General features: G+C 41.1%; 2 protein-coding genes across 2 annotated transcripts in view; one reads left to right on the top strand and one right to left on the bottom strand.

Moving 5' to 3' along the window:
• GATB (glutamyl-tRNA amidotransferase subunit B) overlaps positions 1–24,074 on the top strand; it is a 91,760-nt gene that overhangs the window by 13,467 nt on the left and 54,219 nt on the right. Inside the window, exon 3 of the mRNA XM_035022908.1 lies at positions 23,893–24,006. Coding sequence (XP_034878799.1) covers positions 23,893–24,006 — 114 coding nt within the window. The remainder of the gene's footprint in view (positions 1–23,892; positions 24,007–24,074) is intronic.
• On the bottom strand, positions 5,305–5,746 carry LOC118022245 (guanine nucleotide-binding protein G(I)/G(S)/G(O) subunit gamma-10-like). Its single transcript, XM_035022910.1, has one exon. It carries the CDS (start codon positions 5,607–5,609, stop codon positions 5,403–5,405), a length of 207 nt encoding a protein of 68 aa, XP_034878801.1. The 5' UTR covers positions 5,610–5,746; the 3' UTR covers positions 5,305–5,402.

Raw genomic sequence — 24,074 nt, forward strand, 5'->3', positions numbered from 1 at the left:
CCTCACCTCTGTAGCAGTCTTGCCTGCAGTATTCCCCACATGGAATCTGCCTCTATTAACACTTCTACTTTGTATCAATATATATTTGTTTCATACAGTTGACCATTCTTTTATGTATATTGTTTATAGGGGTTTTTCAAAGATATTAGAGAGGGAGAGAGAGAGAGCAAGAGTGCAAGAGCAGGGGGAGGGAGAAGCAGACTCCTGGCTGAGCAGGGAGCCCAACTCGGGGCTTGATCCCAGGACTCTGGGAACATGAGCTGAAGGCAGATGCTTTACTGACTGAGCCACCCAGGTGCCCTGTTTATAGGGATTTTTGTGTTTGATTATAAGTCTCTAAAATGTAGTTCATGGATTTTTCTTGGGCCACTTGACAGGACTTTGTATACAACATGTATATAACACCCTTAATAAGTACTTCTCTATATAATTGCATATACTTAAATGCACATACATGAAGAGTCCAAATGAAAGATTGTTCTCGGTGTCTAAAACCCTTTTGATATTAACCTCGTTATGGGAATCTTACTAAGATTTATTTATTTGAGAGAGAGCGTGAGTGTGCATGTGGGAGAGAGGGGCAGAGGGAGAGTCCTAAGCAGACTCCACGCTAAACAGCAGGGCTCAGTCTCACAACCCTGAGATCACAACCTGAGCCAAAACCAAGAGTCAGATGCTTGACTGACTGCGCCACCCAGGCACCCCTTAAAGTTTATTTTATTTTATTTTTTTGGTAATCTCTACACCCAACGTGGGGCTCAAACTCAGAACCCCGAGATCAAGAGGGGAATCTTTCTAAAATGCATTTTATACTTTCCAACTTTTACATAGGGTATATTGAACATATAAGCCAACTTTTTCTTGATTACTCAAGGCTATCGGCAACATCAATTATTGCTCAGTGTTGTCACATAATGGAGGCTTCAAGGGCTGTCGAGATGTGTGAAGCTATCTGATCCTACAGTAAATGGCTAAAAATAGCCATTCTTCCTAGGTTTCCTATAACAGGCTTTTTTCTTGTTATTACAGTCATCTACCCCTCACCTTTTTTAAGCTACTGTCAGTATATTTGACTCAAGGAACCCCTTTTTGTTCATTTTCCACTTCTCAATCATTATTTCCGGTCTGCTCTAGCCCAGAAAGGCCGGTTATCACTTGTTAATGTAAATAACAAGGTTCCACACAGAAACCTGTCCTACAATATGAACTACATGAGTGGTATGAAGTTTGTTAGCTTCTTAAAGTTATAAACAGTATGAGAAAGGAGTAGGAAGAGATCCTGAAAATTACTCAATTTAGTCCTTTTAATTTATACGTGAGAGAACTGCTGTTGTGACTTGCCCTCAGTCACACAGTTGCTCAGTGTCCCAGTCAGATTAGAACTCAGGCTTAGCTTCCAATCTGTATCCCACCATAACTGGAGTTGCAAGTAGGTGCTGTTATTTTGCGGGTATGCGTATATTTCAAAACATAATAGTATTGACAGATGTAATGTAATGCTTATAGATTTGTGTCCACATGCTGATAGACACACAGAGAGGCATTGACTATTCAGCACTAACACTGATTATATGCACTGTTACAACATCCACTAGGTGAGAGATCTGGGGAGAGAGAAAAGAGGGAAAAAGTGCCAATTCAGAAGAAGAAATTGATGAAAGGAAACCTAACCTAATTAGCCCGACTTTCTCCAGAACTACCATAAAGAGAGCAGCCCTAACTGTGGGCAGTTTTCAGCTTTACATATCGCTATGCAAATAGTGATTATAATGGCACATTCTTTTAGGATCTTTGCTGTATGTTTCATCCAGGAAAATTTTCTCTACACTTTCTCCTGGTTCACAAATTCTCTGTTATGTCTACTCGGCTCTTTAACATAACCATTGAGCTTTTTTATTTCACTGAGAGTATCTTCCATTTATAGAAATTCTGTTTTTCTCCTTTAAATGTCTCCTGTCTTTTTGAAAGTATCTTATTCCCTTTTTATGTGTTCAGTTCTTTATTTTTTTAGTAATTTTAAATCTACTTATTTTATAGTCTGTGTTCAGTAATTCCGTTACTTAAAGTTCTTGGGCTGTCTTGTTCTGCTTTTGGTGTGTCTGCAGATTCTGGCTAAGTGATCTTCTTGTGTATTTTGTAACTTTGGATTATGAAGTCGTGTTTGACAGGGCTTTATTAATGGGAATCTTGTGGCTGGATTGAGAACCAGTGTCTCCAAAGAGCTTTTTACATTGGCTTTTGCCAGGTGCTGCAGGTCTAAGCCATTTTTCATGTTTATCTCTTAGCTTGGAGGCTCCTAGACCAGGGAGTTAGTAAATTTGTCCCTCAAGCCTGCCTGAGAGTAAACTTGTGATTAATTCTTAGGGAAAACTTTTGTGTTTTGTTTTAACACAAAGTCTGGGCTGAGACTTTACTAAGATAGAAACCTTATAGGAAGGAATAGAGGTTGTAACCGTGGAGCTAGGGCTGTGCCCAAGGCTGTGAATGTGAGTGACTCAGAATGGGGCAGGAAAGGCATCTTTGTACCTCTTTCTGGCTTCCTTTCTTCTGCCACCAAGATGTCTCTGCTGTCTGATTGCAGTTCTTTATACCAGTTAAGGCTGAGATCTGTACACATCCAAGCTCATATTGTCTGTCTCTGTCACAGACACAGATCAAGTGATTGAGCTCTTTCAAAATTTCCCCTTAGTTGTGCAAGAATGTACATTCTCACACATTGCCTTTATTTTTTTAATTGAAGTATAAATGATATACAATATTAGTTTCAGGTGTACAAGAGTGATTTGATGTTTCTATACGTTATGAAATGATCACCACAATAAGTATAATTACCATCTGTCACCATACAAAATTATTACAATATTATTGACTATATACCCTATGCTGTACTTTACCTCTTGTGACTTACTCATTTTAAAACTGAAAGTTTGTGTCTCTTAATCCCCTTTGTCTATTTCACCCATCCCCCCCACCGCAACCACCATATTGTTCTCTGTATCTATGACTCTTTGTTTATTCATTTGTTTTGTTTTTTAGTTTCCACATGTAAGTGAAATCATACTGTATTTGTCTTTCTCTGTCTTTACCTACCATAATACCTTCTAGGTCTATCCATGAAATGGTAAAATTTCATTCTTTTTTATGACTGAGTAATTTTCCATTGGGTATATATACACCACTTCTTTATCCATTCATCAGTTGATGGACAGTTACATTGCTTCCCTATCTTGGCTATCATAAATAATGCTACAGTGAACATAGAGATGTATGTATCTTTTCAAATTCATATTTTCCTTTTCTTCAGATAAATACTCAGCAGTGGAATTGTTGGATGGTATGGTAGTTTTATTTTTAATTTTTTGAGGAATCTCCATACTGTTTCCCATAGTGGCTGTACCATCTTATATTCCCACCAACAGTGCACGAGGGTTCTCTTTTCTCCACATCCTCACCAATGCTTGCTTTTTCTTGTCTTCTTTCATATTGGCTATTCTGACAGGTGTGAGGTAGTATCTTATTATGGTTATGATTTACATTTCCCATAAGATTAGTGATGTTGAGCATCTTGTCTTGTGCCTGTTGGTCATCTGTATATCTTCTTTGGAAAAATGTCTATTCAGGTCCTCTACCTGTTTTTTAATTGGTACGTTTGTGGGTTTTTTGGTGTTGTATGAATTCTTTATATATTTTAGATATTAACCCTTTATCAGATATATCATTTGGAAATCTTCTCCCATTCAGTAGCTTACCTTTTCATTTGTTGATGATTACCTTCACCAACACAAAAGCTTTTTAGTTTGATATAGTTCCATGCACCTGAGAAGACAGATCCAAATATATATACAGCTAAGACCAATGTCCAGGAATTTACTGTTTATGTTTTCTTTTAAGAGTTTTATGGTTTCAGGTCTTACACTTAGGTCTTTAATCCATTTGAATTTCTTTGTATATATGGTGTACAAGTGGTCCAGTTTCATCCTTTTCCATGAGGTTGTCCTATTTTCCCATCACCACTTATTATAGAGACTGTCTTTTCCCCCATTGTATATAATTGTCTCCTTTGTCATGGATTAATGGACCATCTAAGAATGAGTTTATTTCTGGGCCCTCTATTCTGTTCCAGTAATCTATTTTTATGCCAATACTATATTGTTTAGATTACTGCAATTTTGAAGTATAGTTTAAAATCTGGGAGCATGATTCCTCCAACTTTGTTACTCTTTTTCAAGATTGCTTTGGCTATTTGGAGTCCTTTGTGGTTCCATACAAAGATTAGGATTATTTGTTCTAGGTGTGTGAAAAATGCTGTTGATATTTTGATAGGGATTGCATTGAATCTGTAGATTGCTTTGGGTAGTATGGACATTTTAACAATATTAACTCCCAGTCCATGAGCATGGTGTATCTTTCCATTTATTTGTGTCATCTTCTACATCTTTCATCAGTGTCTTAATAGTTTTCGGAGTACAGATCTTTCCTTGGGTACATTTATTCCTAGGTATGTTTTGTTTGTTTGTTTTGATGCAATTGTAAATGGGATAGTTTTCTTATATTTTCTTTCTGATATTTCATTATTACAAAAACACAGCCAGTTTCTCTATATTAATTTAGTATCCTGCAACTGAATTTGTTTTCTAATAGTTTTTTGGTGGAGTCTTTAGGGTCTTCTATATATAGTATCCTGTCATCTACAAATAGTGACAGTTTTACTTCTTCCTTACCAATTTGGATACCTTTTATTTCTTTTCTTGTCCAGTTGCTATGACTAGGACTTCTAGTACTGTGTTGAATAAAAGTGGCAAGAGTGGGCATTCTTGTTTGTTCCTGATCTTAGGAACAAACAAAGCTAAAAGCTTTTCCGCTGGGCGCCTGGGTGGCTCAGATGGTTAAGCGTCTGCCTTCGGCTCAGGTCATGATCTCAGGGTCCTGGGATCGAGTCCCGCATCGGACTTCCTGCTCCTTGGGAGCCTGCTTCTCCCTCTGCCTCTCTCTCTCTCTCTCTCTCTGTCTCTCATGAATAAATAAATAAAATCTTTTAAATAAATAAATAAATAAATAAATAAGCAAGCTTTTCCCCTAAGATCAGGGGAACATCAGTATGATGTTAGCTGTGGGTTTGTCCTATATAGCCTTTATTACGTTGAAGTACATTCCCTCTATACCCATTTTGTTGTGAGTTTTTATCATAAATGGATGTTGAATTTTGTCAAATACTTTTTTTTTAAACACTTGTGACATTAAGAATTTATTTAGGTTGGTTATAGGACCAGGCCAAGGAAAGGTCTGAAATATCTAAGAGTCATTTGTCTGGAGAAAAGTGTTTTCTTAAGACTTGGAGGCAGCTAGTTATTCATCACTTTGTGCTTAAAAGCATTCCTCAGTGAACTTCTTCCTTATAGCCTTTAGAATAAAGCACAGGATCTGGGCTCCCGGAAGGGGTTGCTTCCAGCTGGAACACCTACCAGCAAGGCATCCTTGCAGGCATTCTGCAGGCAGTACTGTTGAAACTCTGCAGCTGCCTGCGAGACCTTGATCCTCTCCACGCCAGCCTCCAGCTCGAGCTGCTCCACCAGGCACTGCAGGGGGTTCACGCTGGCCCCAGAAGACATGGCGGTGGCGCTGGGCTCCGAAGGCCATCAAATACTTTTTTTGTTTTTTTTGAAATGATCATATGATTATTGTCCTTCATTTTGTTAATGTGCTTTATCACGTTGATTATTTTTGTAGATATTAAACCATCCTTATATCCTTGGAATAAATCACATTTCATTGTGGTGTATGACCATTAAATATATCATTGAATTTGGCTTGCTAACATTTTGTTGAGAATTTTTGAATCTATGTTCAGGAAGGATATCGTCTTTTAATCTTTTTTTTTTTTTTTTTTTGGTAGTGTCTTTGTCTAGATTTAGTACTGAGGTAATCCTGGACTCTTAAAATGAATTTGGAAGCATTCCTTCCTCTTCAACTTTTTGGAATAGTTTGAAAAGGATAGGTGTTAACTCTTCTTTAAATGTTCTTTAGAGTTCACCCATGAAGCCGTCTGGTCCTGGACTTTGTTTGTTGGGAGTTTTTTGATTGCTGATTCAATATCATTATTTATAATTGGTCTGTTCAGATGTTCTGTTTCTTCCTGATTCAGTCTTAGAAGGTTGTATGTTTCTAGGAATTTATCCACTTCCTATAGGTTGTTCAATCTGTAGGCATATAATTGTAGTAGTCTGTTATAATCCTTTGTATTTCTGTGATATAAATTGTAACCTCTCTTTCATTTCTGACTTTGAGTCCTTTTTTTTCTTTTCTGGATAAGTTTCACTAAAGGTTTATTAATTTTTTTTATCTTTTCAAAGAACCAGCTTTTAGTTTTATTGAAGTTTTCTGCTATTTTATTTTTAGTCTCTATTGCTTCTGTTTCCATTCTGATCTTTATTATTTCCTTCCTTCTACTAACTTTGGGCTTTGTTCTAGTTCCGTGAGGTGTATGGTTAGATTGTTCATTTGAGATTTTTCTGGTTTCTTGAGGTAGGCCTATATATAAGCATCCCTCTTAGAACTTTTGCTTGTGCTGCTTTTCATAAATTTTGGAATGTTGCGGGCGCCTGGGTGGCTCAGTTGATTAAGCGACTGCCTTCGGCTCAGGTCATGATCCTGAAGTCCTAGGATCGAGTCCCGTGTCGGACTCCCTGCTCGGTGGGGAGTCTGCTTCTCCCTCTGACCCTTTCCCCTCTCATGCTCTCTCTCACTCTCTCTCTCTCTCCAATAAATAAATAAAATCTTTAAAAAAAATTTTTTTTGGAATGTTGTAATCCCATTTTCATTTGTCTGAAGATTTTTGTTTGTTTTCCTCTTTAATTTCTTCATTGACCCATTGGTTGTTTAGTAGCATGTTGTTTAGCCTTCACATGTTTGCATTTTTTCCAGTTTTTTTTTTCTTGAAACTGATTTCTAGTTTCGTACTGTTATGGTTGGAAAAGATGGTTGATATAATTTCAGTCTTCTTAAATTTATTGAGATTTGTTTTGTGGCTTAATGTAATCTAACCTAGAGAACGTTCCACATGCACTGAAAAGAATGTATTCTGTTTGTGGGTGGAATGTTCTGTGTGTATATCTGGTAAGTCCATCTGATCTAATGTATTGTTTAAGGCCACTGTTTTCTCATGGATTTTCTGCCTGGATGATCTATCCATTGATATAAGTGGGTTGTTAAAGTCCCCTACTATTATTGTATTACTGTCAATTGTTCCCTTTATGTCTGTTAATGTTTGCCTTATATATAGGCACTTCTATGCTGGATACATATATATTTACAATTGTTACGTTCACTTATTGGATTGACCCACTTATCATTATGTAATGCCCTTCTTTGTCTTTTCTTACAGTCTTTGTTTTCAAGTCTGTTTTGTCTGGTATAAGTATTACTTTCCCAGCTTTCTTTTTGTTTTCATTTGTGTGGAATATCTTTTTCCATCCCTGCATTTTCAGTCTGTATGTTTCTATAGGTCTGAAGTGAGTCTCTTGTAGGCAACATATATATGAGTCTTGTTTTTTAATTCATTCAGTTATCCTTTGTCTTTTGGTTGGAGTATTTAGTTCATTTACATTTAAAGTAATTATGGGTAGGTATGTTCTTATTGCCATTATGTTAATTGTTTTCTGTTTGTTTTTGTGATTCTCTTTGTTCCTTCTTCTCTTGCTCTCTCCCTTTGTAATGACTTTCTTTAGTGTTATGTTTGGATTCCTTCCTCTTTATTTTTTGTGTATCTATTATAGGTTTTTGATTTGTGGTTATTATGAGGTTCATATATAACAATCTATGTATTAGCAGTCTATTTTTAGTTGATGGTCACTTAATTCAAACACATGCTGAAAACACTACATTTTTACTCTCTCTCCACCATGTTTTATGCACTTGTCTTTGTATTTTACATCTTTTTGTTTTGTGTATTCCTTAAGTAATTATTGTAGATACAGTTGATTTTACTACTTTTATCTTTTCACCTTCATACAGCTTTATAAGAGGCTGATCCACCACCTTTACTATATGTTTGCTTTTACCAGTGATTTTGCTTTCATAATTTTCTTCCTTTTCTTTTATATTTAAAGAATTCCCTGTAAAATTTCTTGTAAGGCTAGCTTAGTGGTCATGAACTCCTTTAACTTTTTGTTTGGGAAACTTTTTTATCTCCTTCAATTGTGAATGAAAACCTTGCCAGGTAGAATATTTTAGGTTGTAGGGTTTTTCCTTTCAGCACTTCCAAAGTATCCTGCCAAGTATCTCTTATGACCTGCAAAGTTTCTGTGGAAAAGTCAGCTGATAGTTTTATGGGGGCTCCCTTGTACATAATGAGTTGCTTTTCTCTTGCTGCTTTTAAGATTCTCTCCTTATCTTTATTTTTTTTTTAAAGATTTTATTTCTTATTCATTTGACAGAGAGAGACACAGCAAGAGAGGGAACACAAGCAGGGGGAATGGGAGAGGGAGAGAAGCAGGCTTCCTGCCGAGCAGGGAGCCCGATGCAGAGCTCGATCCCAGGACCCTGGGATCATGACCTGAGCCAAAGGCAGATGCTTAATGACTGAGCCACCCAGGCACCCCTCTCCTTATCTTTAATTTTTAACATTTTAATTATTATGTGTCTTTTAATTATTATGAGGACCTCTTTGGGGTCCTTTCTCTGTGCCTCCTAGACCTGGATATCTGTTTCTTCCCCAAGTGAGGAAGTTTTCAGCTATTATTTCTTTAAATAAGATTTCTGCCCCTTTCTCTCTGTCCCCACAAAGGACCCCTATATTGCAAGTGTTAGTCCACTTGATGTTGTCCTGTAGGTCCCTTAAACGATTCTCATTTTTTAGAATCCTTTTTTTTTTTCTTTTTACGGTTCAGCATGGGTGATTACTATCCTATCTCCAGATCGCTGATCTGTTCTTCTGCATTCTCTAATCTGCTGTTGATTCTCTCTCATGTATTTTTCATTTCAGTTATTGTATTCTTCAGCTCTGATTGGTTCTTTTTTATATTTTCTTTCTCTTTGTTGTAATTTTTACTATAGTCATCTATTCTTCTCCCAAGTTTGGTGAGCATCTTTATGACCTTTACTTATAAACTCTTTATCAGGTAGATAGCTTATCTTCATTTTATTCAGTTCTTTTTCTGAGGTTTTTGTTTTGTTCTTTCATTTGGAACATATTCTCTTGTCTCTTCATTTTGCCTGACTCTGTGTTTGTTTCTGAGCATTAAGGAGATCAGCTACATCTCCTGGTCTTAAAGGAGTGGTCTAATGTAGAAGGCATCCTGTGGGACCCAGATGCACAGTCCTCCCCTGGTCACCAGAACCAGGACCTCCAGGGGTGTCCCCTGTGTGGGCTGTATGCACCCTTCTGTTTTAGCTGGGATGTGACTGCTGTGGACTCACTGGTGGGTGGGGATGTCCAGCTAAGGCTACTGCAAGCATGCTCTGGTGCAGTCTAGTCCTAGTTATGGCTGACTGCAAGACCCAACTGTCATGGGTATGCTGGGGGGCAGAGCTGCTCCCCAGCTTAAGAGCCACTTTGGAGGAGCCCCGGTCCCAGCTGAGGCCACTTGCCAGGTGTGGTGGGGTGAGAGCTACTTTGTGGGGGCACTGTTCCTGGATGAGGCTGCCTGTGGGTTTGGCTGGTTAGAACAGTTTTTTTTTTTTTTTTTAAGATTTTATTTTTTTATTTGCGAGAGAGAGAATGAGAGACAGAGAGCATGAGAGGGAGGAGGGTCAGAGGGAGAAGCAGACTCCCCGCAGAGCAGGGAGCCCGATGTGGGACTCGATCCCAGGACTCCAGGATCATGACCTGAGCCGAAGGCAGTCGCTTAACCGACTGAGCCACCCAGGCGCCCTGGTTAGAACAGTTTTGATGGGAGCACCAGTCTTGGCTGAGCCACATGCCAGTTGTGGTGGAGTGGAAGCCACTTTGGGGATTTGCTGGTCCTGGCAGAGTCTGCCCACTGGGCATGGCAGAGTGGGAGCATTATGGAGGGACACCTGCCAAGGCTGCCAGGTCCACAGGGAAACACAGGGGAAGGGTGAACAGTGCTGGCAAGGTAGGTAGAGAGTGTCAGAACTGGCTCTGGCCAGCAGTGGGCCAGCTAGTAGAAGGAGGGCAAGCAAGATGGTGCCTTCCAGTGCTTCCGTTCCTGGAGAAAATTCCTACAGATTCCTGTCTCTTGCACATGCCCCAAAACTCATCAGTGAAGCTCCTTCACATATGACCAGGTACTTTTCCATCTTCTGCCTCTGTACCCAGTCCCCAAGCAAGTCAGCTTGTGCATAGGCCCTTTAAGAGAAGAGTCTTGGTTTCCCATACCTATGGCTCTCTTGGAGGTAAGCCGCACTCATTTTCAAAGTTCCTGGAGTTAAGCTCTACTGATTCTCACAGCCAGACATCATGGGGGCTTATCTTCCCAGTGCAGTGCCCCAGGGCAGGGGATGTCTGATGTCGATCTTGAACCGCTTAGTCCTCAAGGAGGATCTCCACAGCTGTGATGTTCCTCCTACTCGTGGGTCCCACATTTGGGGGTGGGTGTCTCAACAAGATCACATCTCTGCCCCTCCAGCCATTCTCAGTGTAGCTTTTTGTTTATATCTTTAGCTCTGGAAGAATGTTCTGCTAACCTTCAGGTCATTGTCAGAGGGTTGCTTTGTATGTAGTTGCAGCCTTGGTGTGTCTGTGGGAGGAGATGAGTTCAGGATCCTCCTCCTCCACTGTCTTGATCATCACTTGCCCATTGCCTTTAAAAGTTACCATTTTCCAAAAAGAATTTATCCTTACTGAATCATTCCCTTCACCTTTGAATGGAAGTGATGATGCCATCTCCTTCCTCTTATGGGAAAACAAAAAGCAATACAAGAGAATTGAAAGGTTTAGCCAGCTATGGTGGGAGACCTATGAGGAAACTGAGGTTTTGTTTTGCCCTCCACCCAAGCCTTGGGGGAACCTAAAGAACGTCATCTGGCCTTTTCTCCAGGTGACTCTCTGAGGCCTGCAGAGCATCTCTCTGACTCAGCTGTGTTTCTGTGCCACTGTCTGCTTGTTTCCTGATAAGGGAACATCTCTAGGCAGCATGCTCATCTCCCCCAGAGATTTGTTCCTGAAGAAGAAACCTTCAGGATTGTGTTTGGAAAGGGCTTTTCTCCCATATCCCTGTTCCCTTATGCTGGTTTGTTTTCCCCTCAGAATATGTGCTTGGGCTGAGAGATGCACACAGTAACAGTGAACCCTTGTCAGAGGGGATAGTGCTGTACTTAGAACATATAACGGTTTAAAATGAAGTTGATACACTACTGCACCAGAAAGTCTGTCATGCTAGAAAGTGAGGTGGGATGTGTGGAAAATAAAATACAAACACATTACCAAAGATGCCCAGGAGTATAAAAGCTTAGGGGTCTTTTGTTGATATAAATATATAGTAGTTAAAAAAGTTACCTAACAGTGTTTTGTGACACTATTTTTGTCTCTGACATTCAGGCAGCTCATACAGGCTTTGTTCTAGTGATTTATACTAGAAGCCTATAATAAAAATGCAGCCTGAAATCATGCAGCTGGGTACCATTCATTTTTCTTCCATGGACAGTCCCAGAACTTAAAAAATTGCAACAGACACGTAAAACCTCTTCCCTCACAGGAAATGCATGCCCAGCCATGGCAACTGGCCCTCTTGGGTTTCTTCTGCTTTATGGAGTCATTGGTGATGCTGTGCGGGTTTCTAGATTGGTTTTATAAGTGTTAGAAAGGAATTTCCAGGAAGATATTGGGGGGGGTCACTAAAAATAAGACCACCTTCTCCTTTTGAGTCAGAACCAATTGAGAAGTCAACATACAAGTCAGACAGATGGAGATGAGCATATCAGCTTTATTACCAGTAATAATAGCTTGATTAAAAAATGCAACCTGACATATAGCCAAATAACTTCTAGTACTTTCTGCTTAATTTGAACTGGCTCCCCAAAACTGTGGGCCTTTCACTTGTAGGGGAAGAGCCTGTTTCTACAGAAAACTTTTCAGGTGTCCACAGTGGCCCAGAATGTATCATCTCTGTGGTCATGCTGACCAGAAAGAGCTCATAGAGCTTGGTTCTGATGATTTGTACTAGAGGCCTATAATAAATAGGCCAGAGGGGCTAACCATGTGTGCATGGTTTCTTTTCCCAAAGTCATTAGTCAAACAAGTCACTCCTCTTTTGGGGACAAAAGAGTATGGAGTAGAGAACAAAATCCAGCCATATGGTAACATGGAGGCAGGAGAATGGAGAATGCCCGCTTCTGCCCTCGAAAGCATGAGACAGTTTTAATGTGTCTGCATTGTGTCTGGAAGTGAATGTGAAATAACTTTTTGGATGAGTTCTCTGGAATTCTTTCTCTATACCACAAGTAAATACACTTGGCCTCTGAGACCATTGGGATGGGTCTTTCTTACTTGGTCATTTCTGTATGTATTTTCAGCTTCATATTAGTATGGTGGGGGAGGTGGGGAATAGTTGGCTCTTCTGTACACTGCAGCATCGTGGGGCGGTTTTTTTCCTTAGCTCTTTTTAAAATCTTGGCAAAGTTTGGAAGTCATTTTGCCATTGGCATCTCAGAGATGATGACAAACGTCACCTTGGTGATGTTGGCATAGTTAGTGTAGTCAGGCTGGGCCCCTCTGAAGAGCATTTTGTTCCTCATGGCAGAGAGTTCTTGCTAGTGAGCCTTCATGTTTTCCGGCCTTCCACCACTGGTTGCATCATTATAATAAGGCCTAGAGCAGCTGGGACAGGGAGAGTAATTGGGTATCAAAAAGCGTTAGCATTCCTAGGAACCTTAAAAGTATTCTGTTCCAAATTTTGACGCATGAATCTTCTTTCACAAGTGTAAAAGCAAGAAGCATGGTCAATCAATCAAGGGTCTTTGTCATGCTTTGCAGCTTTCTTAGGAGATGCAGACAGGCAATAATACGTGATTGTCAGTAGTGTTTTGGGTTGGGTGACTGGGTGGTTCAGTCAGTTAAGCGTCTGCCTTCAGCTCAGGTCATGATCCCGGGGTCCTGGGATTGAGCCCCTCATTGGGCTCCCTGCTCTGCGGGGAGCCTGCTTCTCCGTCTCCTCCCCACTTGTGCTCTCTCTCACTGTTTCTGTCTCTCTCTCAAATAAATAAAATCTAAAAAAAAAAATAGTATCTTGGATTTCCAGTGATGTTTGCCAACTCATAGCCACCCCAGTGAGCAAGGTCAGGGGCTCCAACCCCAGCTGACAGAAGAAGAAACCTAGGGCCTTGCTGACTTGCCTAAGGATACAGAGAGGTCAGGAACCCAGTTCAAAATAGGAGGGAGAGTTGCCTGGTTCCCATTCTTAGCCTAAAGCACCAGACTTCATTCCCTTCTACAGTATTTGCTAATTGTTCATTTCCAACAAAACAGGGAATTTTTCCTTTATAGTTGGTTGTAAACATTTAAGATGCCCATACTCACTTATAACCTGTGTTCCTTATCCTGGTCAGACAGCTATTTTATTTACCTTCTTTTTCTCTTCCGTGTTTATATCTATGAACACAGAGAAGTTAACTTTTATGAAAGCACTTCATAAACTCTCTGAGTGACATGTAAATGTTTTTTGGTATCATTATGACACTCATATTCTTAACTTTGTATCTTTGAACTAGAAATACTTCCATTTCCTAGTGGCCCTTGGGTTGGGCAAGGGATGGGGGTGGTAGACACTTGTGTAACACTCACTGAAGTAACTTCAGGCAGCACATGTCAAAACAGCATGAATTTAATTAAGATGAAGTTCTCGATCATAGATGTCTTTCAGAGACGCACAAACTGAGAAATTTCATGTACGGTTACATAGTGGAGGAACAATGGAAGCATCAATGGAAAATAAGATACCCATAAAGGTTTGGGGGAAGCCAAAAATATTTTCAGCCAGAAAATATGTAACTGGGGAAAATCATTTTCCTCCCAGGTAAAAGAACAAGTTGTCTTTTCATATTCTAGATTACATACATGTGGCCCATATTCAGGATTTATATGCTTACATGTAGATAATAGAGAATTCCCTGTTAACAGATTGTTCACATTCCTAGAGGGCTGCTCTGTACTTCAGCACTTATACAGGGCCCTAATATGTCCCACTTGATTATGGCACAGGAAAGTTTTGGAGAGATACAGTATCTAGAATGTTTTCTCCTTTACAGCTGATTTTCAGCCCTGGTGAATACAAGCTTCTGATACACCCGTACAGTTTATGAGTTAGCATCAGTTTAAATAGCTCCTGCCTCCTCTCGGCTCTCTCTCCCCCATATGGCTTGTAACATCTCACCATCCTGTCAGGCAGAATTATCTACTCCTTTCTCCCGCCCCCACACTTTTTATTTTGAAGAAATCCAAACTTAAGAAAAAGTTGAAAAAATAGTACAGTGAACATCCGTCCTGCACCTAGATTGTTTTTTCTTTTGGATGAGTCACTTGAGAGTAGGTTGCAGACATCATGGCACTTCATCCCCAAATATCTCCGCATCTATCTCTGAGGAACAAAAACGTTCTCTTCTGGGATCACCGTAAAATGATCGCAGTAAGGACAGCTGATACTGATACATCACTAGCATCTAAGACACGGTTCATATTCACATTCCCACAGTTGTCTCAGTAGTATCCTTTGTTTTCTTCTCCCCCATCCAGGATCCATTCAGAGGTCACATGGTGCATCTAGTTATCATGTCTCTTTAGCCCCATTTTCTTCCTTTTTCCTCCTCCTTTCCCTTCCCCCTTCCATCCCTCTCTCCCTTCTTTTTTTAAAGTCCAGGCCAGGGGCGCCTGGGTGGCTCAGTCATTAAGCGTCTGCCTTCAGCTCAGGGCCCCATATCAGGCTCCCTGCTCGGCGGGAAGCCTGCTTCTCCCGCTCCTACTCCCCCTGCTTGTGTTCCCTATCTCGCTGTGTCTCTCTCTGTCAAATAAATTAAATAAATAAAATCTTTTTTAAAAAAGAAAAAGTCCCAGACCAGTTCTTTTATTATCTCCTCTTGAAGCAAACATAATTAAGGAAGTAGGGTGTTTTGCCCTATGAAAGTATAGCTTTTTTTCTTTTTCTTTTACCTGTTTACCTCCATGATTTCATGGCTTGCCATGAAGGCTCTAATGGATGTATTCCTGTTGGGTGTGTCAAATGATAGTTTTTTCTTCCTAAAAGTCTGTGTCCTGATAGACTCTTCCAAAGGCTCACTCCTCAGGACATGCCTGGGACTGATGAAGGCAGCAGGTACATGTGTCTCTAGGACTTTGCTTTGATATTCACAGGCTTTGTTCCATCAGATTTTCCCTATCCATACAAATGGTGAATATCCAGCTAGCATTTCTTAGAGTTTGGTTGGTTCAGGCCAGCTGTTTGATTTCTCAGCAAGTCAGATCTTTCAGCATAATATTAATCTTTTATACAAAGATGAAAGTGATCTCATTCTGAATCATTAGAGCTTTCCATTCATGAAATTAATGTTTCTTACTGCTATCACTGATTACTCTTGAGGTTTCAGTAACAGAAAATAGTTTGTCATTCCATTAAATTTCTCCAGGTATAGAATCTTGTGAGTAAATTTTAAGATAGATTAGAAAAGACTTGGCAGTTTCTGTATGGGGGCAGTCTAAAATGAATGGGTTTGTATGTTTTAGCCTTTTTTAATATTAAAATATTTTTCTTAAAAGTTATAAATGAGAACGACAAATTTCACAGTTAAAGTTGGGGGAAGATCTTTCTCCATTAAAGATCGTGGCCCCATCTCAAAGTTTTATTGGAAAAGAACAATGATTTTTTTTTTTTTTTGAAACATTCCTGTATCTGCTTCATGCCTTCATACATCTCTTTTCCACAGACTGTCTTTGCATTCCAGACATATCTACTATCTTAGAAGACAGGAAGCCACAGATGTGTGGTGGACATCAGTGTGATGAGGGTAAAAATTGGTTCATTTAATTGATTTATAAGTCTTCAACTTGTTAGAAGGTAGTTCCTTTCATTTGAGATGGTAGCTTTTTCCAGCCACAGGCAAGCATACAATGTTATCCAGGAAAATTTTGCCTCACCATAAAACAGAGGAAATGAAGTAATATAAGTTTCCGGAGGCATTGAGAAATATGGTCTCCATTGCACTGGAGATAACACACTAATTATCACAAGAGGTGTTGGTTATCATTTAAGGGGGAAATATTATGTTGACATAATATATAATTTCAGCATCTGTTGTGCCTTACTTTGGATTGTAAATCTAGACTAATGGATCGATGGAGCTGTTTAGACCTTTTCTCATTAGGATCCCTTGCCTCCTAGAAAAGCTTGGACATACAAGATTCAATTGAGATGGGCATTTTGCATTTAATAACACTTCCATTCTGAAACTAGTATTTTCTAAATGTCTACCATGTGTTGAGTAATTTTATTTAATTCACAGAACAATCCTGCAAAATTACTCTTCTTCTAACAGATAGGGAAACTGAGAGAGGTTAGATAGTTTGTTCAAGGTTACACAGCTAGTAATAGTAGAGATTAGTTTCAGGTCTTTCTGACTTAGTTTTCTCTTGATTTGTCAATTAGTAAAAGTCTTCTCATAGATCACTTCGATTGTAATGAGTAATGCCAAATTAATGACTGTTGGAAATGCTGTGGGAAACAGTTAATGTGCACACCCAGTCTTGCTTTTTACTGGCTGCCAGCCACTCTTAAGCCTTCCTGTCTGACTTGGCTAAGTGGCCAAGCATGAGACTCCACAGATGAACACTATAGGAGCTGGGCCATTGGCCTCCAACCCCACAGTGAAGTCCACGCAAACCAGGCTGTATCATGTGAAAACTTTTTAACTAGGCTAGAGGCAGGCCTAGAGTTGCCAAGGCTCTTCCTTCTTTTTTGTTACAACCCAGAGGTCAAGGTCAGATTTTAGTGTGCCAGTATTCTGTGGAAAAGCAAGAAAGACTGCTCCAGTTCTAAAGACCCAGCTGGTCTGAGCTAGCCTTAGCTGGTGGTGACTGTGGGCACTGGCCCTAGCCACCTGACCTTGCCAGGTGGGCAGGAGGCAAGAGGATAATGGAATCTCAGTGGAGGACAGTGGGCCTTCTGACACTCTGGACCAACAGAATATCCTTGCCTTTAATCTTGACCACTCATAGGGAGTGGAATTTGTACAAGAGAATAAAGAGGAGGCTTGGAACTGAAAAACAGTCAAAACTGCCAAATCATACCGTTCTTTTAAACAAGAATTGTTTCCTGTGAAGTGGCTGTTTGAGAATGGGAGCTTTTTTCCCCTTTGGGAAAGAGAGATTTAAACAAAAGAGAAAATACAGCATTCACTTTCTCCTTTTCCCTAGGCAGTGTCCATGTTTAGGCGTAAAAATCATATGTGGGTATATCCCTATAAATATTTAATATCTGCATAAAGCTAGTCACTTTTGATGGTAAACTTTCACTTTAAAAAACTTATCTTACCTAACTGACCAGTTTCCGCAAGTTTAATTTTCATAGCTCAGGAGTGTTTGTATTTGTTTTGGGTGATGGCAAAAGAGCTCGGTGGTGAGAAGGGAGGTGGAAGTGAGGAAATGGGGCAACAGTTGTCTGTATCGCCATGAAAATTTATCTGTGTAGTAACTTTTTCTTTGAATGTGAATTAGAGGGAGTTCATGCTTTGAGATAAATTTATGGTTAGCAGTAAGACAAAGGCCTATTTTACTGCCTTATTTTTACTTAATAAATCTTAATTACTTTCTCTCCATAAATGAAAGCATTTACCATGCTATATCTTAATCATCAGATTGGTCTTATATACCATTAGTTTCACAGAATAATTGCCATTTGGGATTTTTGTAAAACATCACTTTATGATCTTTGCTTTAATGCTCCAAAAGAATTGCTAACTGGATTTTCAGTGAGTACACAAGTTTTGTCATGTTGCCTTGATTTTTAAAGGAAGTGCTGATAGCTGTTGGACTAACTTTGGGGATCGTTGCACCATGGGCTCGCCAGTTAAGAATAAAGTAGGAAGGGGAGAGAAATGTTGTGAATTATAGACTGTTTTGAAAGACCGGCAGTTTTATTTCTTTGAAGTACATCACAAAAATATTTCCTGGTATAGGTCCCAGAGGCTGACTTTAGTGAATGGATTAATTTATAATTAGTAGATTTCCAGGATTCTAGGAAATATTATATTGACTTGAGTAGGTTATGGAATCTTCTTCATTCTGTTGATTTGCTTAGCAAATCCTTTCCTAACAGTTAATGTAGACTTAGAGTTCTTTCCAACCCAAGTTGACTTATCACAAATGCTCCTTAGAAGTCAGTAGCATTTCCTAATTTTTGGCTCCCAGTATATGAAAAAGGAGCCCACAGAATTTTCAGTTTTACGTTGATTAGACAGACTTGAGAGTGGCATCATTTTATTAATTAGCTATTATCAAAAGAAGAAGTCACAGAAGTGAATATAAAAATGCATGTATTTGCTGTGCAGTTGTGGCCTGCATGTCCCCATATCACACCTCACCGTTCCTCTGCTGAGGATCACGGGGCGCTGCCCCTGCACGCTTCTGTTCCTGGTGGCCCCGGCCAGCTGGCTCGTGGCTGGTTAGGCCCATGGCAGGCTCTGGTGAAAGACCAGAGGTCAGAGGAAAGAGGCCACAAGGTGTTTCTCCTTCCCTCTCTGGCAACCCCAGTAGTGGCTGGGTTTTGTCTCTGGTTCCAGCTCCCGGGAGACAGGTCCACTGTGTTTGCTGGGTCCTCTGGGTGCCCCATGCCCTGGCTCCGGTAACGCTGCTTCTCCCCACCCCCATCCCTCCAGCAAGGGGTAGCAGCGGCCTCCTGCTGTTGAGAATCTCCCAAATGGCCACACTGTGTCCTCTGTAACGTCTCAACTCTTCTGTCATCTGTGTAATAAAGTCTCTGTATCAGATTTGTTCTGTTTTACATACTAAGAGTGGTTTCTTTTTCCAGACACACATATTTTATAGAACAGTTTTGCTTTCATTTCATAGCTTATAGTCTTTTGGATGTTGATAAAGGGAATGTTAAATTATTCATTACTGCCATTAATGTTTAATCAGCTTAGTATTGCATTTAGGTAGTGGGGCAGAGGGGAATAAGATAAAATGACTTGACTGCCCTCAGGGAGCTCAGTCTGCCTGGGGAGATGGTGCTTTACCGGAAGAGAAGGAAGACCACAGTAGTGGTGGGACATCCAAGCCTTGCTAGGGGCTAAGGTCTTGCTCAAGTGGATGAGAAAAAAAGGGCATTACCAGCAGAAGCAGCAGTTTGTACAGAAGCATGTCAAATGCAAGTTTGCATGAGGGTCTTTGGGGTCCGGGACAGTGGAAGAAGAGTAAGCTAGAAAGGTAGTCGGGCTAAATCATGAAGGACATAGAAAACTCCACCAAACACTTGGACTTTGTCCTTGCAGTGATGAGAAGTAGTGAAGAAGGGTTTTTAGCAGGGGCATTGCATGGACAGATTTACCCTTTAGAAAGATCACTCTTGAACCGGGTGTGAGGATCGTAGAGGACTGGAATGGAGGGAGAGAAACCTGGCCAGGTGGTTAGTGCAGAAGTCTCAGCTGGAGGTAAGGATGTATGAATAGAGGCCTGAATTAAACCAGAGGATTTAGAGGAAGCGGCGGGGGGGGGGGGGGGGGTAGTCAAGATATACTAAGAAAGTAGAATGTGTGCAGCCTGGTGGTTTTTTGGAGGCAGTGGCGGGGAGGGGATATGTTGGAAGTTGTCATTAAATGATGGTCCATTATACTCAGAGATTAGGAAATGCTTGCTTGGTTAGGCTAAATAAGTCTTAAAACTAGAAGACTATTTCTCAAATTGGGGCACAGTGTGTCCTTGGAGGTCTGATGCACATTTCTTCTACCTCTACTTTTCTTATCTTCTAATTAAAATAGAAGAGCCTCTTCACTTTAGAAATCCTTTCATGGGTAGTTCTTGTGTCTAAGGGTTTCGGAAATCTGTCAATAAAATATCCCCTGTTAATGGAGAAAACCTATAGGTCCACTCAGTGTCAAATCTTCCACATGCCGGAGACTGTATTGTTTTACAAATTGAGAAGAACACCATGCTTGCTCCCTAGGAGTTCAACATCTGAAAACAAACGTATAGACACTGTGAAGAAGATGTTAGAAACAGTATCTGCCTTACAGTATCTGCAGTGGAATTTGGTCTGAGTTGCTGCTCCAGAGTTATGGCCAGATATTAGCAGTATTGCTAGCTATCAGTAACATGCTTTATTCTTTGAAGATTTAAGGTAGAGTGTAGTAATTGAGAGCCTGAGTTCCAGGGGTCTGACTTCCTGGCTCTGCCATTTATCCTTTGGGTCACCTTGGCCAAATTACTTAATCTCTAGGATTCCCTTCATTATCTGTAGGATGAGGATCATAATAGTGTCTGCCCTAGGATTACTGCAGAGGGTTAAATGGCAAATGTATGTGTTGTGCGTAGCACACCTCCTGTGCAATAAATAACTTGCTGTTGAGCATTCCTGAAGACAGAGTGAAGCCTCCTCTAAGACTCCATTGAGAAAGGTGTGCTATGTGAGTTCCAGGGATCATTGCTTTCCTTCTGCATGAAAGCTCTTGTGGCTAACCTTGAGATCCTTTGTCCCTTTATGTTAATTGCAAAGAAAATTCTGGAACGTGCTTTCTTTGGGACAAATTAAGTCTTTGAATTTTCAAGTTACCTCTTTGATCACATCATACATGAATGGTTTTTGCTTCAGGAAACTTCCAGAAACAAGTTTGAAGGCCAGCAAGTGGCAAGTAACACATTAGAGAAGATTGAGACATCACTGCCTCTCGGAAACCTTGCCTTTATACCCATCACCTCCATCCTCATTTGAGTTCAGCACACATTAATTGAGCACCACTACTTTTCAGCTCTGTTTTATGCTCCAGGGATATGCAAGGATAAACAGATAATTCCCATCCTCATGAAAATTAGTCTATTGGAAATATATGTAAGTAAATTCAGGCCAGTGTCATACTAGCACAAATGGAAGTGTGTAGAAGACCAGAGAGGTATGTAGGAAGAATAGTAAGGAAAGTTTCACAGATTTGGTGACATCAGATTTTGAATGGAATGAGAAGAGGGAGAGTCCACAGGTCAGCATGGTTTGTATAAGAGATGGACCATGCGGGGAGGGTGGTTGATGGGAGATGAAATTGAAGAAGGAGGTGGGAACTGGATCTTGTAAAAGCTTAGCCTTTGTCGTGATTTTAAGCAACAGAATGCTGTAAGAGTTGCATTTTTAGCAAGATCTTCCTAGTATAGAAGGTGGACTTGAGAAGAATGTTGCAGATGCTGGCGGGTTCATGTCTCCACTGCACATTCATTGAGGCCAGTGACAGAGTCCTGTTTACCTCTGTATCCCTAAAATCTACTTTATAGACACTTAAGAAGTTTTTCAGAATAAAGACAGCCCAAGTTGAATTTTCCAAGTCTGCATCCCGTCCTCCGAATATGCTGACCTGGACCTCCATCTGTCATAAGCAGCTTGACTCAGATCATAATAAATTCTTTTTTCGTGACATTCTTTTAACTGGCACTCTCTATTTACTAGCCCCTCCGTGCAACTATAGTGTGGTGATGATTGATGCTTATAATTCTGACCCTGAAGTACTTCAAGTCTTCTAAATCATCAAAAAAAGATTAAAGTATATTCAATACTGCTGTAATGTTTATGTGTTTTCATGCGTTCTTATTCTTTGGAAATTGATGGTTTCTCAAGTGCCTGTGTCCTCCTGTGCACGCAGGCACAGTGGGAGTCCGCGATCGGCCGCCACCCCTCACTCCCTTGCAGGGCCAGGCGCAGGGAGTTTGTTAGCAACGCGTGTGTGGAAATAAGCAAAACAAACCTGGGTTCTCTTCACGCCTAGAGGGAGGAAGCAGGTCGGACCCCCGGAGGGGCAGACCAGACAGGGACAAGAGAGCCAACGGTGGCTGGAAAACCAGTGGGAGTGATAAAGCCAGAACTGGTACAGATTAGCGAGACGGGCAGTTTACAGCAAGCCCACTCTGCGGCAGAGCCCAGGAGGAGCAGGGCCCCAGGCTGGGACGCCAGCTCCGCGTTCTCGTGTGCCTTGACCCGACTCATCGTGCTGGGAGCTGGCAGCATTCTCTGCCAGCTATGTTTGTATTGTGGTAACAACTCAGTAAAACACCAAACGTTAGCAAGTGAAAACATCAATAATTAGAGCATCCTGTTCCCCCCCACACACACACACACACATTTCTTCGTGAGAACCATTACTGCAGAGCTGACAATATTACTTGGCCCAGAATGAAGAAGTCCAAATAGAAGCTGTGAGAAGACTCCGTCTTATAACCGGATTTCTGAAGAGAAGGCATGTGATGATGTTACCAGGAGGGAGATTTGCCGTTTGGGGTGTCTTCGGGGGGTTATATATTTCAGCAAGTAGAGATGCTTCTTACATTTTGTTGTATAGATTTGTTTTCAAAATCTGTGTTTGATCCGCAAGCTGTGCTTGTGTTGGGGGTGCCACGCTCATTATTCCAGCCTGGAGGGCGGGTCCCTAAGCCACTGGGATTCTGTTTGTCACTCACTAGGCAAGGGCGTGTGTGGACTTTAGAGCTAACTTTACTAATTTGCCATCTCTGTGATTTGGATGAGTCTCTTGTTATCTCTGGGTCTTAGTTTTTTCTTTTCCTGAAATTTTGAAATAATACAAATTCCTTCCCTACAGCGCTGCTGTGAGGCTAAAATAAAATGGTGGCTGTGGAAAGCCCTACATAAATAAGAGTATACCAAATATACTAAAGAACATCATAAATATTCTAATAAAGAATAGAAGTGTGTTTCATTAGCAAGGACAACATGCTCACAAATTTCCCTGAAGCAGAGTGGGGAAAATGAGCTAGTTATTAATTTCTTACTATGGAGTAGATGTTCTGGCTGTTTCTTCATGCGTTCCTCAAGGTAGATATTAAATCCTTACTTCAGAGATGAACAAACTGAGCCTTCCATTCACACAGATACACATAGGAGAAACTGACTCCAGAACTTAATGCTTTCTCCTTATCTCCAGTTGTCGGCCTTATTCCGGACCCCCACGTCCCTACCCACAAAGTTCTTAAAAGCTGTTCACCTCCTTTTGGGTTGGGAAGTTTGCTAGCCATTTCCCAGTCATTCACACCTGAAAGTGGGGGAGGATGGGATCCAGAAAGAACCTGTGGGCTCCGGGAGCCCCTGGAGGGACCGGCAGCTCAGGAAGAGTCAGGGTACGGGTCACACTCAGTCTGTACCTCTCTCGAGTTCACCAGGCCGGGACTGAAAGCGAGGGGAGGGCGGGCAGGCCACATTTCCCAGCCCTTGAGGAAATGGCCATGGCCGTTTCTCCAGAAACATTTTTTTCCCCAGAGTTTCCAGAACTTCATTCTTTCTCTGCTGAAGTGTTTTCCACCCTCACTGAGGTGGCTTGGTGAGCTGCTGCTTGGACCCTCTTCTCAGGAACCCATGCCTCTTCTGTATTCTGACGAGCTCCTTGTTCAAGTGCTTGCACAGGGAATGAGATTAAGTGGATTCCCCGTAGTCCCCATTCTGCTGAGCTTTTCTGGGTCCCTCCCCATTAACTTTCATTCCAGTTACTGGAGGAACGGATCGCCCATGTGGCAGTTCATCAAATACCCTGCAGGACCCACCACCACATGCATTTTCTTTTTTTATGTAAAGTTTTCCCGCTTCCAGACAGACAAGAGTCTGCTTGTGAACCGGAGCTGCCCACACAGAGAACCAGAGATAATGCCTGTCGAAGGGCCAAATTGAATATTCAGGGAGGATGTCAGTATGTGGGAGAAGCATTTGTTCAGCCTGGATCTGAGAGGAGCTGTGTGTCATGCTTCCATAGGTTCTCAACAGGAGGTGCGTAGAAGCAGCCGTGATGACAGGCCTGGCCCTGAACTGCCGCATCAACAAGAAGTCCTTGTTTGACAGGAAGCACTACTTCTATGCGGACCTCCCTGTAAGTATGCTTTGCAATCCGCCCTCTGTACGTTCTCAGAGCTGGGGGGGGGGGGGGGGGGGGGGGGG

The sequence above is a fragment of the Mirounga leonina genome, unplaced genomic scaffold, assembly GCF_011800145.1.
Source record: "Mirounga leonina isolate KUSES-001 unplaced genomic scaffold, KU_Mleo_1.0 Mir_176, whole genome shotgun sequence".
NCBI lineage: Eukaryota > Metazoa > Chordata > Mammalia > Carnivora > Phocidae > Mirounga > Mirounga leonina.

Excerpts from the sequence above, each read along its gene's own strand:
- LOC118022245 (XM_035022910.1), bottom strand. The coding sequence starts at position 5,609 with ATGTCTTCTGGGGCCAGCGTGAACCCCCTGCAGTGCCTGGTGGAGCAG.